General features: G+C 42.9%; 1 protein-coding gene across 1 annotated transcript in view; it reads right to left on the reverse strand.

Annotated features, from left to right (window-relative positions):
* The window catches only part of ADAMTS5 (ADAM metallopeptidase with thrombospondin type 1 motif 5), a 43,731-nt gene extending 29,532 nt beyond the window's left edge, over positions 1-14,199 (reverse strand). The window contains exons 1-2 of the mRNA XM_042810037.1: positions 13,249-14,199; positions 2,231-2,363 (exon numbers count right to left, since the gene is read on the reverse strand). Of these exons, the coding sequence (XP_042665971.1) occupies positions 2,231-2,363; positions 13,249-14,199 (1,084 nt within the window). The remainder of the gene's footprint in view (positions 1-2,230; positions 2,364-13,248) is intronic.
* Positions 14,200-14,667: the final 468 nt, after the last annotated feature.

Below are 14,667 nucleotides of genomic sequence, written 5' to 3' on the forward strand. Positions count from 1 at the left end.
GGGCATCTCCTAACCTGCAAAATGAACTTCTTGAACAACTAAGTCGCCGTAAAATTAAAACTACATCCTGCCCACAGGACAGGGGGAACTTTAAGATTCCTGGATTGAGGCAAGAAATTTGGTCTCCAAATAAAATAAAGCAAAGTTTTCCCTAAAGTGCTTAACTAAAGGGTATCCATGCCATACTTTTATTTTTCATCCTTTTTTGACCTTTAATTTAACCTAAGTATGCACTCAATTTCAGCTGTGTTTTCTTCTCAACATCTCCCGCTTTAGGCCACACACACAAAATGTGTGATTTGACACCCTTCCTTTCTTAAAATCTTATGGTAAGAAGGAAAAAAGGGATGTTATTTGAAATAACCTCAAACTAGAGTTATTTGGTTTATTAGGGTACTTATTTAACCAACTGCTTCAAACCATGCTTTTTTACATTGAAAATTATAGCTTTTATGGATTCCTGTAAACTTCTAGGTATGAAAATGGCTGTTTTTCAAAAAAGCGCTTTTAGATCACTAAAAATAATTCACTTGTGTTTACATTTCCTTTGAATTCCTTGAGTGGAATTCAAGGTAACAATATGTACTCCTCACCTCTGTCAGAACTGATCTATGTTCTTTCATTTTTAACATATTTCACATGTATCTATTGTTGATAGAATGGCAGTCGAAACACTTTGCCCATTGCCTTGCACAACAGGTATATACCAACATTGGCATCCCAAGGAGGTCCTTCACTCAGATTCTAACCTCACCAATGCCCAGAAACCCTCAACAGTAGATATCACTTTGGGATGTCAGATGATAGAAAAGTACCTCCAGGAAACTGGCCTTTGAGTGGTGGATTAACTTTGCCAGTCTTTTTGTCCCATTTGTGATGGGTTATTGGCTTTATAGAATCCAGGTATGATACTACTGCACACATCTGTTTTTAAGCTGTATTTGAGATGCTGCTGTATGTTTCTAGTAATTTCAGATCGCTTCTTCTCTTATTAACAAACCACCTTGTTTATTAAAATAAAATTTCTGGTTTGGGGACTCATTCTATCATAATGTCTTGTGCTTTCATTCAACACATGAACTCCATCCATCCACGCCTGATCTCGTTTCTTTGTGGCACTGTAAAAGCTGCAGGCTTAGGCTCACTAATGGTTGAATGATCTGGACGTTAACATGCCAGCTGATTTTTCATACTTGGTGACCTCCGGTTGCTGAGCCAGGTATATATCAGGCACAGAACTCTTAGGCTCTACCTGCTAGTTACTTGAAAATTGAACTACTGCAATGATACTCCCAAAGCAAACTTTACTTTGGTTTGGCAAAAAGTACAAGGCAATTCAGAAATTGGCTCCCTGTGAAAGTTCTCCTTTCCTTGTTATTTCCTTCCAAGAATGTTCAAAAAAAGAGAAAAAAAAAAGAATGTTGTCCCCTTTTAAATTGCTGTTCACTCACCAAAGCGAATAGCCTTCATACTGAATGTATTTCTAGTGAACACAGGTCATGAAGTATTAGAAAGTTAAAAATAGCCAAGATGGCAGCAGTCTCCCTCAAGGAATATAGCATGCCAGATGTAACGTCCCAGAATACAAACTTTCTTCTGTCACAAATTCTATCTTAGATCTTTCTCAAGTGTGTGAGTAACACTCGTACGTGAAACTGCTGTCTACTAAAGCGGAGACTGAAACCAAGTCGAGCAGTTTTTTTTGACAAATTATTAACACTTACATACTATTTCACTTATCTTGGGATTCACACTGGTACTACATTTTACCATAAAAGTAGCATTTCAATTCTCCTGGAAAAAGATTTTGTTCTTTTCCATAAAAATCTTCTCTGTTCCATATAAAGTTTCATAACAATAATGCAAGTAGATCAAAAAGGTGAGTTATTTTCCATCGTGTATACACTAAATGCGTGCAAAATGTAATAGATAAACCAACCACCTTCTCAGGAGGGACATGTATTGACGTTTTTGGACAGTAGCAGCAGCCTTTGAATTTTCACTTTGACTGCTGCTTAAAAACTGTCAGAAAGGAAACACCTACTGTGCGCCTTCACTTGCCTTCTGATCCCTTATTAGTTAACCCTGAAGTGCATATGTATACAGCCTTAATCCCCAAGTGAGTATCTGGACCAAGGGAAATCTGGAATTAATTGCGAAGTATTTTGGTTACTAATGCAGCTGTTACAAGTGTTTGATTTGGCAAGCGAACAGAAAAGGCACTGCATACCAATTTCGTGAGCCACTGTAAAAGCTGCATGGAGGCCGTCATCTTCAATCACTGCACAGCTGCGCTCAGGAGAGCATATGGTCCCAACGTCTGCCATTCCCAGAGTATCACATGAATGATGCCCACATAAATCCTGTCCAGGAAGGAAAAAAAAAATCATTAAAATAAATTTTTACACCCATAAGTAACAACAGGCTAAAGCCACCAGTCCTTTGCAAACAGCAGAACCTGGATAAAAACAGTCATATGAGCTTACATCTAAAGATCTCAATGCAGTTTGAAAGCATGATTATCCAATCTCTGCTAAAGTCACTGGGAGAATTTTCACTGAATTTAATTAATCTACAACTAACTATTGTTATTTAAATTTGTATTTCTGCAATGCATGCAGACACTTAAAGTTGCACTGAACTAGTACACAAAACACATGCCATAGAAACATTTCTGAAGAAATAAAATATATCCAAATATATTTATTTACTAAAGGTGAAAACAAATGCACAGATAAAGCACCACATTCCTAATCATTTCTTGAATTACAGATTGCCTCTCTATTCAAAGGCAAATCTACTTGTACCTAAATAAATGAGATCGTTATATATTAAACCTCATGTCACACCCGCCCAGTAGTACAATGATTAATAATGTGTATTACCCAATATACCAAGTATTTTAGCAATTCTCAGAGGTTGCTTAAGGAGTCAAGGACAGAACAGAGTGCAAAATCCTCTTGATTCCTAGTTCAAATAGTGCAACAACTAGGTCACATGCTAGCACTAGGTTTTTTTTATTTATTTCAGGATGCTACTACTACCACCACCACTACTACTACTAAAAAATGAAGCTTTGGTCAGACATATGGTTTTTTCAGTTGAGAAGGAAAAGTTGAGATCATGCCATTTGGAACACTCTTAAGATTATTAATTGTGGTTGAGTGAAAACATCATTTTCAAGGCAGTATTATCAATTGCTACTATCAAAATGATCAGAGTTCTATTTTTTTTCCTTCATTTTTAAGAATCTCTTCTTCCCTCTAGATCTCCTTTATAAATGACTTAAATGTTTCATAATTAATCCATTCTGTAGTGCTTATGATCTAGACTCTATTCAGAAAGAAGATGCAATACTTAAATTCCTATTACTTTTCTTGTGTTCATTTCTATTTATCCTTTTATGCACCACTTCTGAGTATGGCCCTTTCAATCTAACAGTACATTTTACACAGGGTAGTTTAAAGTGGTTTACCTACAGCAGCATAGATCAGGTAACAAAACTCAGAAAATGCATGGCTTTGTACCAGTATAAATACCTTTTAGTAGTGATATAATTGATCTACATAAATGACCGTAAGTTGTATAGGAAGTTATACTAGATCCATTTTAACTGGATCCACATAAGCAGTTGAACTGAAATTCTTACACAAATACAAAAAAGCACATAAATGAGACAGAAAGTTGCTTAGTAAAGAAGGTCTGAACTACCTTCATGTTGATAGTGCCAAGAATGGTATGAAATACACTAATTGAGACCTCGTCTGTACACACAGATTCTGTGCCATTTGGTCCTCTCTTATGCCTGTGGCATTTTTATCACTTAGATGCTTACATAAGTATTCCTCCCAGTATGATACAATTATATCAGCATCCATATGCCTCATGCATAAATTGCATGATTTCTTTTCATTTGCATACAAGAAGAAGCTAAGTCAGTGATGTGGCCATGGAGCTGTAACAGCAAACACAATCAGATCTCAAAATGATTATTCAGATTTGACAACACAAGTGTAATTAAAATAACACAGTCTTTCCAAACAGGCAGACTCATAAGCCTCCTTAGAGCTACTTCTGATGGGAACTCTGGATTTTGAAAAATTATAACCAGGATGTTAACGATAAGCATCCGTTCCGACTTTTGGCTGGTTAGTAATACCATCCTAAAAATTTCCTAAGCTATGCATTATGCCACCTTCATTAAACATCAGAAAATAGCTATGCACATACACAGGCACGAAAGGAAATAGCAGTGTTTGGTTATCTTTCATACGTTATGTGTTACTGACATTACACCACATTACACGCCCCAGTTTTCCTGTGAATTGCAGTCACTTCATCAGGTTGTTGTTCCTCCATTACCATAATTTCCCAGAGTATGACATATATCCAAACATCTCAACATCTTACTAGTAGCCTTCAAGCTTATTTGCATAACAGCTGTCTAGACATAACAAAGCAGGCTTTATGCTTTCTTTAGGAATAACTGAGCTTCAGGTCAGACAAAGTTCTTGATTGACTTTATTACTTAATGGTCACCCCTAGAATATCCTGCTTACTAGCTAGCTCCATCAACACCCCACAGGCAGTTGGTAAACGCCCCCAGATAGAGGTAAGGTGGTAATGTGGGACCAGAGATCCCCATAAGATAAAAGAGAGGAAAGCAAATGCACTGTGGACAGAAAGCAGTGGATTGATACAGCACAACTGCATTTCCAGCAGCTGGCTAAGTCACCACATCTGGAGGGCCTCCCCTGCAGACTGAGAAAGACGACATGGGGAGTCCTGCTGCCAGCTACTGAATTTCAGCTGGGCAGTAGTGGAGCAGGGCTGTAAATGGTCTTGAGACAGGAAATATTTTCTGGTATTAGCTTATTTGTGTGAAGTTGTTATTCATAGAGTCACAAAGGGATACTAACAGTCATTGGAAGGATGTCTACAGATTGCCCATCTGCTACTAGAGCAGTGCGTGCACTGACTAAGCTCTGAACAGAGAACATGCACAGAGCCTTCTGGTAGTGCTCAGTCCTCAGTGACTGCATGAGGATGATTTTTTTAAGCTAGTTTGTCCATAACCAGGCAGATTATTCAGGATGTGGCTCCGTTATGTCCTCAACTCTTTCTTAATTTCTCTTGCCCATGTATGATTTACAATATTTCTACTCACAGCATCTCATGTTATATATTACAGACACAATTTGAAGTGACATCTCTGAGATAAATATTCTGAAAATTTTGCCATTGGATGCTTTTCTTCTTAACTCATCACTTCCTAGTTAATGGTCTTTCCCCACAGCACAGCTTTCAGTGATGTGACAAAGATCACACCTGTTAACACTTTCAATCTTTTACATCTGTATGGCAAATCTTCCTTCGACTTACAGTTTCTCTAGCTATACTGGCCATACTGGATGATTTGTTAACAGCATTGATATCTACATTTTTAGTTTTCCCAAGCAGTTTTGAAAGACAGTCACAGACTTCCAAAGTAAAATTTCTGGGAGTACATTAAAAGTTCTTATTTCCTTAGAATGTAGTACTTTCTTTAAGAAAAAAAAAAAAAAAAAAAAAAAAAAAAGGCCTTGATGTAATGATGCAATTTAAAAAAAATCTGCTTGGATTCCCCTCAATTTTTCAAACTCCTGAAGTCTCATGATACTTAAGATCAATTTCTAACAACTATTTTGCTGTGGTGTGTAGCTTTCATTTTAAAAGTCTCTTTTTCAGATCTGTATACTCGTTTAATTGCCTCCAAGCAGAAGAAACTTCTAAGAATATGTGTTTCTTGATATTTCTGAAGAAAGAATGCAGCATCTGGCCTTTCATCTAGATTACAGAAGTTTCAAAATGGAAGAAGGAATAGAAAATGCGTTTGCTACATAGGAGACAATAGATGTTAAGCCTTAAGCTTTGGCAAAGAAACAACAGGAAAAATGAGCTGTACATCATAAGACCAGTAGTTAATTAGAGAGCTTATTAAAGGCCAAGTTTTCCTGGCATTCATAAGTATTTCAAGAGCAGCTGGCTGTTGGCCAGATATACATAGCATTGTAGTGAATGAAGATAACTCTAGTGGCCTCCTGCTTGAAGTAGTTAATTTATTTTACCTGAAAATCTTTGATTTGTGTGGTAAGGTTAAAAATGAGAATAAACTGTTAAGTGAAACCTGATAGCAGACCAGAGACTATGGACTGGATCCAAAACAGTATTTAAGAACTAGTGTGGACTGTTTGGTGGAATGTAAATGGAGAAGAACAAAACCGACCCATGTCCCCTGGTCTTTGCATTATCTATCCTGCACAGGGCTGGTAGTTTGTGACTTTACGGACCCCAAAGTAAAACAGTTTTACAGCCCTGAGCAGCTTAGCATTTAGCTTACACTAAAGTACAGACATTTAGTGTTTCTCAATCTTTGTCCCTGTGGGAACTCAAGTCTACACATATTCTCAGATCAGACCTAAGAGACACCAACAGGACTGGACTTGGTTGCACATCACCATGTTTTAAAATCACAGCTAACAGCTTTTACATCACTATGTTTGCTTGCTTGCTTTTCTGGTGTCATTACAATGGTCCAGCAAAGCCTTTGCCCAAAAGTTTCAACTTCAAATTCCTTTGAAGGATGAGGATACTTCGAAGTGCATTTTTTAAGAAAGTGCCCTAAGCACCAGACTATAGCCTACAAGGAAGGCATGCACATGGCTGTGTGTGCAGGAAGCTGGGGCTCCTCCCTTTGCAGCCCATGTGCCAAAGGTTTCCATAGCCCAGACTGCAGTTAGTGCTTACAGCACCTGGTGAAGGGACTTCATTTTTGGTTGCTGTTCTCAGTCTGCTTCTGTTATTTTACATTTAACAGCCTTTCAGTAAATTACGTAAAACACTCTTCTGTATGTTTTGGGAGCACAGGCTTTCTTGCTCTAAGCAGCGCACTCCGGTCAGCAGCTTCAGGTCATGATTTCTCTCCTTCTCACCACATGTATCTTGAATTACTTGCTAAATAGTGACATAGCTTTGGTCAGAGAGGTGGAAAGTTTCCTTAACACCTGGAACAGCTTACAATCTACTGGTTAAGGACCTCTCCTGGGAGGTGGGTGATGTAGGCCTAAAAACCCTCAAGCAGAGGAAGGAATTAAACACAGCTTTCCAACTTCCTGCACAAGCGTTCTCACTGCAAGTCTGTAAAAGGAAGGTGGGGTTGCAACTTACTCAGGACTCACAAATCCATCCTTCTGCACTCAACCCTGGAAAGTAGATGGAAGTTTATTAACGTCACAGCAACACAGAACAGAACACTTGGAGACAAACACTAATAAAAAGGAGATAGAAAGACTAAAGCTCATAGAAACAGAAAGGATTACCAGTATCACCCAAGGAGTGTGTGATGTCCAGAAGGCAAAAGGAGTACAAGATTGGAATTGATGCACCTCAAAATGTGTACTGGAAACAAGGGCTAATGGGTAATAAATAAGGGAATGGTCTATTTTACCCTTCAGCTGATACTAGGACAATTAGAAAGAGAGACTGCACGTTCCAAAAATGGTGCAACAGTGCTCTGGAGAAAGCCTGCTGTGAAAAGTCCTGCTCCTAAAAAACTGCTAAGTCTTGCTGGTGTGGATGTCCAGGTAAGGGCATCGGGACAAGGCCTAGCCATCACTGTGAAGGAAAGGACTCCAGCTAGACCCACTGAGATACTGCTTCACCCTCCCCAACACATTTTGAGGGGAAAAACAAAGTCTGGTTAACTTTTGAGAGAAAAAGGAGTGATGATACCTGCCTCTTTTACCAAACAAAAGTAGTTCTACCTAAAAACGGAGGTCACCTTCCTTTCAGGTTACTATGTTAAAGTCAGAAATAAGCCAGGGGTATTTGAATCTCAAACACAGTGAATTGTCTTTCTGAATTCTACGTAAGGAGATTTGATGTTTTGGTGATGTTGGGACCTCCTCACAAGAGTGGTTACTTAGACATGCTCTTACTCTTCCCTTGTATGACACAAGGACCCTAAGCATCTGTCATCCCAGGACACTCTGCAGTGAAGCATTAGTAACAGAGTCTAAATTGGACTTATTCTTTGTGATCTCAATAGACAAAGTAACAAAACTTCTTTTACTCCTAAAATATACAAAGAAAATGCAGTGGTATTATGTAAAACACAGATTATTAAAAAGCAACAACAATAACAAAATGCATACAAGTCTTTTGGATTCTGCACGGGGAAGGGAAGGCAAACAAAATTTCAGTTGTGAAAAACACCAGTTGTGACTGGTGAGCAGGGAAAGATGTTTGATTTAACTTGCCTATTCCATAAATCTTTTGCATGGAAACTCCACACAGTCTCTGTAGATTAGCATGAATCATTAGAATGGATCCTCCCCCTCAAATAATGCCCCACTTTATTTTCCCCTGAGACATCAACTAAATGTATTAGATTTGCAAAAAAAAAAAAAAATGGTTAAAACCCTACAGAACTGGAAGACATATCACATCATAACTTCTTCAAAGTAATAGCAATAAGCATTAGTGAAATATATTTATATATATATAAAATATATATATATTTTATATATATATATAATATAATTATATTTATATGCTGACCTCCTTTACAGATTAAGAATTGTGAGGAGATGATTATATATATATATATAGGGAGAGAGAGAGAGAGACAGAGAGAGAGAGAGAGAGAGAGAAGTAGAGCCAAAGAAAGTAGTTGCTCCACTCAATGAAATAACCATCTATTGAGTTGAGGTAATCCAAAGCTCACTGTTAAATTTCAACAGCACTGTCAGATTGACAGTTAAACTAAATCATACACATAAGATCCATGTAATTACTGTGTGGAAAAAGGCAGGATGGTGGCCTTTGGCTCCAGTGTGAACTTCTTTTTAGAGTCAGGTTTGCTGATTGTGGATGTGGATGTGGAGATTGTGGATGATGCTAGCAAGCACTTATAAAAGTGTTTGTTCTTGATGCCTACATCTACTTGAGAAATATCTTTTTATTTTATTTTTAATTTTCACGTGATTCAGAGTAGGAGGAAAGGGAAAGGAAGAGAACTGGATTTTGTCCAAATGCACTCAATAGTTCACTTGAAATTTAACTGAGGGTCACTAATGAAACAGACTGGATGAATTCTCAAGGATAATTACAGAACAGGCAAGATCTCAGAAAAGAACAGTCTGAGTTCAAGCACAGTTTGCAAGACACAACAAATACGTTTTTGTGCTGTGACAAATAATCTGGCACATATTTGTTGTACTGATAAAAACCTGAAGACTGAAGATAACCTGCTTCCAGCTTCAGAGAACTGTTAATGAGAACGTTTGAAGCAGATGAAATTGCTGTTGACTTCACAGACTTGGGAAACAAAGTGAGCTAATATCTGAGGGTACAGGGCTTACAAGCTCTTTTTCCTTCCTACCACACAACTGCACCTGTACCACAAAGCAGAGTGGGGTCTCACCTGGCCACCAGATGATCGAGTCCTAGCATCTCCACACTGTGGAAGATGCTCTGAAGATGCATGTGACCTAAGGATTTACAGCTGCTGTCAGGGACTCAACTACAAAGCGGGATCCATGTATTCTCTTGGCTGTCAAGGCCAAACCGCTTTAACAAGAACTTTCATGGTATTTATTGTGGTTTAACCCAGCAGGTGGCTCAGCATCACAAAGTTGTTCGTTTACTCCCCGCTTTCTCAATGGATAAAGGAAGACAGTCAGAAAAGAAAAGTGAAATTTACGAGTTGAGATAAAACTACTTACTAAGATAGAAAAAAGGAAAATAGTAATGACTCTACATATATATAGGAATGTCTATAACAAGCAATGCACAAACAACCACTCAACACCCCCTGATCGATGCCCAGCTAGCTCCAGGAGCTGAAAAAGAAACATCAGCTCCCATTCCCTTCAAAACTCTTTTGGCATGATGTCATAAAGGTATGGAATATTCCTTTGGCCAGTTGAAGTCAGTTATCCTAATTCTGTTCCCTCCCAGCTCCTTGGGCCCTTTACTGAGAATGGCCTTGGTTCTGTACAACACTGCTTAACAGCAACTATAAACATCAGTGTGTTATCAACATTGTTTTTCTACTAGAAGCAAAACATTGCATCATACCAGACACTCTGAAGAAAGCTATTCCATCCCAGCTGAAACTAAGATACCTTTCTATTACATCTTGGTACCGATAAGTCAGACCCCTCATACTTGATTCTTTGGGGAATTCAAAATAATTGTTATGGAACCCAATGAGTTTCTGCAGTATTTAGTGACAGATAACTTCTGCGTTCACTGATGTTTATAGGTGTAACAGTAACCAGACCTGTTATAGTAGCTTTTCTGGTAGTTACATCTGGGATTCACTGCAGCTAAGGCATAGAGTTATGCTGCCCTTGCCCCCATTGATAGCAATACAGAGCATCACGACATTATCTGTATCACCCCAAATGGAACTCAGGTATATATTTATTTACTATTTATTTTGCTCTGCAGCACGATTGCTTTGAAATACTTGCCAAGTTAGATACGTGTTATGACTAAAGGTAAATTGACGTTTTAACCCAGAATTAGTAAACCTTCTTCAAAAAATCTTCTTGCATGGGAATATTTCCAGAATGGATTATGATTATAATCCATTTAGACCTCTCATACTAATTTTACAATACAAGAAAGCTGCCAGCGTTCTTAGTCTATCAATGGTTGTTAATTTATCTTGAAACAAGTAATGACAATAGAAGAGGAGAAAGCAGTGGTGCTGAACTGTGAGCAAGCATCTTTTCATGTCAGAACAAGATCCGAGTCAGTGTCACTCCAGAATAAAGACAATTATTACTTCAGAGCCTTGTATGGCAGTAGGCATGTGCAACTGAGACTAGCTCCATGTCAACAGTTACATACAGCTGAGGACATGTGTTTGGCTGACAAACGATGTGCAAATATTATTCTGTTGATGCAGACACAAAGTTTGAGGTGGCCTCAGTTAGTAAACAAAGACGGAAAATGTACCTCACACATTCACTCCATGCTTCAAAAACAAGCGATTTAGCGGAAGACATCTGGATGTTCAAAAATTAGCATGACGGTATTCAGAGCCCATCAAAACAGGCAGCCATGGTGCGGCGTCTCGTAGCTAAGCAACGCACTTCATACATTCAAAACATAGTTGTAAAAGTGGGATCCTCCTGCCAACTGCTGCCACTCTCATTGAAAAGCTAAACTGGAAAAAATCTTGCTCGAGCTCAAAGTGGGACTGTTTTCTGCAGGAAACATCTCCGCTCCTTTTTCATTCTTTAACCCTTTTTTGTGTTTACATTCCAAGATGAGCAAATAGATTCATGTTGACATTCTGACTGTAAGCATATAAAAATCATGTGGATTCCCTGCAAAGAACATCATAAACACATGTAGCAAGAAACTACGATCCTGTCCTTTCTGAGCCAAATACTGACATGCAATGCCAAACAATGCGCCTGTACACGCAACCAGTCATCAGAACAGATTATGTTATCCGGAATTGCTCTGCTGCATGCACTACATGTAAACCAGGAAAAACCACTGAGGCATGTGCCTTTCTTTTCCAGAGTACCTACATCCCTAAGTAACAACGCAAACAATATTTGCATCTTAAGAGTGGAGGGAGACCAGGGGAACGGTGACACTTAGTGGATGTACTGCATGCATCTGAAAGCAATAACCCTGCCCATGGAAGATGTGTTACTCAGGAGTAATTCAAAGTGGGTTACTGATTAGCACTCTTGTTCTGGCATGAGGGCCATGCAAAAATCCGTGGATAAGCATCTGTAAAGCAAGTGCATTTTAAAGCCACATCCTACCTTAATCCAATGAAGTTAAATCATTAAGCTAGGACTCACAGCCTGCCACCGTAGGAGTTTCTGAACCACAATAAATCCCAAGGAAATAAATGGGAATTCTGGCAGAGACACACACCCTCTAGTGAAAGAGTGATGGATTTTGGCCCAAGCTTAACCAATAAGCCATTGGAAGGGATGTTTATAGCAAAAAGCAAGAACACTATGACCCACCCTAGGTAGCCTGCTTTCTTTCAGATTGTAATGATAAAAAAATGAAAGCTTGCAAATTGGAATGATGGGTTTTAAACTGCTAAAAAAAGGCTCCAGTTGCACAAGGGACGCCTGACCGACACAGAACTTAATGTTTCAACTATTTACAGCTATAAAAGCAAGCCAGGCACTTTTTTTCCCCCTTCTGGAGCAACTCCTTCCACAAACCATCCAAAGCATCCTTTTTGGCAGGCTTTGGTGATGTAGAAAAGCAGGAGTACTCGAACCAACGGAAAGTCATGCCGTTATTTTTTTCATACTTGAGGAAGAAAAAAAATTAAAAAAAGAAAACACCAAACCCAGACCGCTGAGGGCAGAGTCTTACAGAAGAACTTCATTGCATAAACTCTACCACATGTCTACTACAGCAATGTCCCGTAACGACCTCTGGCGATGCAATTAATTAGTGAGTGGGCAGGGAGTGAGGCGCAGCTCCGTGTGGCTCAGGCTGGTGGGTTCTGACCCATGGCTGGTTGGGACACTCATGTCTCACTGCAGGGCAGAATTCTGCATCCCCTCACCAGCAGCCCAGCTCACTCCACTTCTGCAGCTCTGTTTGCCTGTGGTTTCCATTTGTGCCCTACCCTCGAACCACAGAGCAGCAGCCAGCTTCCAGAGCAGCAGAGCTGGCCTGTTGTGCTGGAAATAGCCCGTCAACCCCCTCAGTGAGGAAGTCTCATGTGCTTTTACGCTGCCCTGTATGGGCTTGCTAGCAGCTAAGCAGGTTCACTGGGGGACTAATATAGGCTGGGGAACAGTCAGCTTGCAGAACAGATCTCTCCCTGAGAGGGGCTGTGTGCGACGAGCTCAATGGGAGAGGACACAGTGTCATCTCCCAAGGGAAACAAGGAAGACAGCTTCAGATCTGCCAAACCACTGCCTCTCTGATCTGGCAGCAGTCCCAGTGCCGTGCTGAAATGGATGGCCTCACAGGGAAGAGGAGACACACCAACACGTACACGACATGTTGGCTTTCCAGCTCCACTTCCACCCCAGCAGCTGTTCATCTGGGTGCTAGTCCGTGGGCCGCAGCACTACCCAACCACAAGGACAAGGATGCGGGCAGGCAGCAGCCACCAGGCCAAGCGCGTGCTGGACAGCGGCCGCACTGCCACCGCCCCATGAAGTGTCGTGCCCGGGATGCCGGGCCCTGGTTGATGCTTACCTCGCGGGTGAAGAGGATGGCGGCGTCGTAGTGCTCGTCGTGATCGTCGTCGAGGCGGTTGTGCTGGTGCTGCCACTTGCAGAAGTTCTTAAGGGTGGTGGCGGCGTTGCGGTTGACCTCCAGCCCCTTCTCCTTCTCGCCTAGAACCACCACCTTCACAACGGCCAGCCGCACGTGGTTCTCCAGGCTGGCGTGCGCGTAGAGCCGCGAGGCGATGGAGGCCAAGGTGAGCAGGTAGTGCTGCAGCCCCTTTCCGTACTTGCGCGCCATGGACGCATCGGCCACCAGCAGCAGCTCCACCTGCCGGGCCCGCGACACCGAGCGACGCCGCCGCCGCCTCCGCCGCCCGCTCTCAGGCGCCGCCGCCGCGCCGGCCGGACCGCGGGTCTCGCAGCTGGGGCGGGCCGGCAGCGTCTCGAAGCTGAAGCGCTCCCTGCGGAAGAAGTGTGGGGCGCGGGCTGGGCCTTCGCCGTAGATCCGCTGGCCGCCCTCCTCTTCCTCGTCTTCCTCCTCCCCGCCGCGCCGTGCCGGCTTCACGGTGTAGCGGGCGCGCCCGACGGCGAAGAAGCCGTCGAGGCCGCCGCAGAGGTTGAAGACGGCCAAGGAGCGCGGGCTGCCGTCCACCGTGCCGCGGTAGTAGCAGCGCGACGGCCCGCCGTTCCGCGGCGCCCCCGGCGCCTCGTCGCGCTCCAGGTCGAGGAGGAAGCGGCGGCCGCCGGCGTAGAGCACGAAGCCCGCCCTGCCGCCCCCCGCGTAGGTCGGGTCGAGGCGCCGAACGACGCCGCTGGCCCCGCGGGGCGGCCCCGGGGGAGGGCCGGGCCGGGGCGGCGGCGGCGTTGGGGCGGCCCCGAGGGGCGGCGGCGGTGCTCCGGCGGCGGCAGGTGGCGGCGGATGGGCCGGGGCGAGGGGCAGGAGGGCGGCCAGCAGCAGGGAGAGCGGCGCGGGGAGCATGTCCCCGGCAGCAGGGATAAGCGGCGGTGATGGTCACGGAGGACGGGGAGCGAGGGGAAGGAGCCGGGCGGCGGAGTGCAGAGGGGAAGGAGAGAGGGGAGAAGGAGGGGGGGGAAAAACGAAGAAGAAAGTTCTGCCTCCTGAGCGCGAGTCAAGTGTGAGCGGGAGAGGGAAGGATGTCAACAAAAGCCGCTCGCGTGTGAACTTTGTGTTTCTCTGCAGGGAAGAGTCAGGAGCACATGGAAGGAGAGAGAGAGAGGCGAAAATCGCAAATCCCCGCTGCTGGGGAGGCGGAGGGGGGAGAGAGGGGAAGGAGGAGAGAGGCTCGGAGCCGGCGTGCAGAGAAGTTTGAGCGCTTCCCGCTCCTCTTGCACTTCTCTGCTGGAGTCAGCGGCTCATCCCCATCAGCGGCAGCAGCGGGACGAGGGCAGCTTTGCTGCGGCTCCGCGCTCCCCGGCTCCGGCGGTT

This window comes from Centrocercus urophasianus, unplaced genomic scaffold (assembly GCF_019232065.1).
Source record: "Centrocercus urophasianus isolate 14NV4802_14NV808 unplaced genomic scaffold, USGS_Curo_1.0 seq_12, whole genome shotgun sequence".
NCBI classification, from domain to species: Eukaryota; Metazoa; Chordata; class Aves; order Galliformes; family Phasianidae; genus Centrocercus; species Centrocercus urophasianus.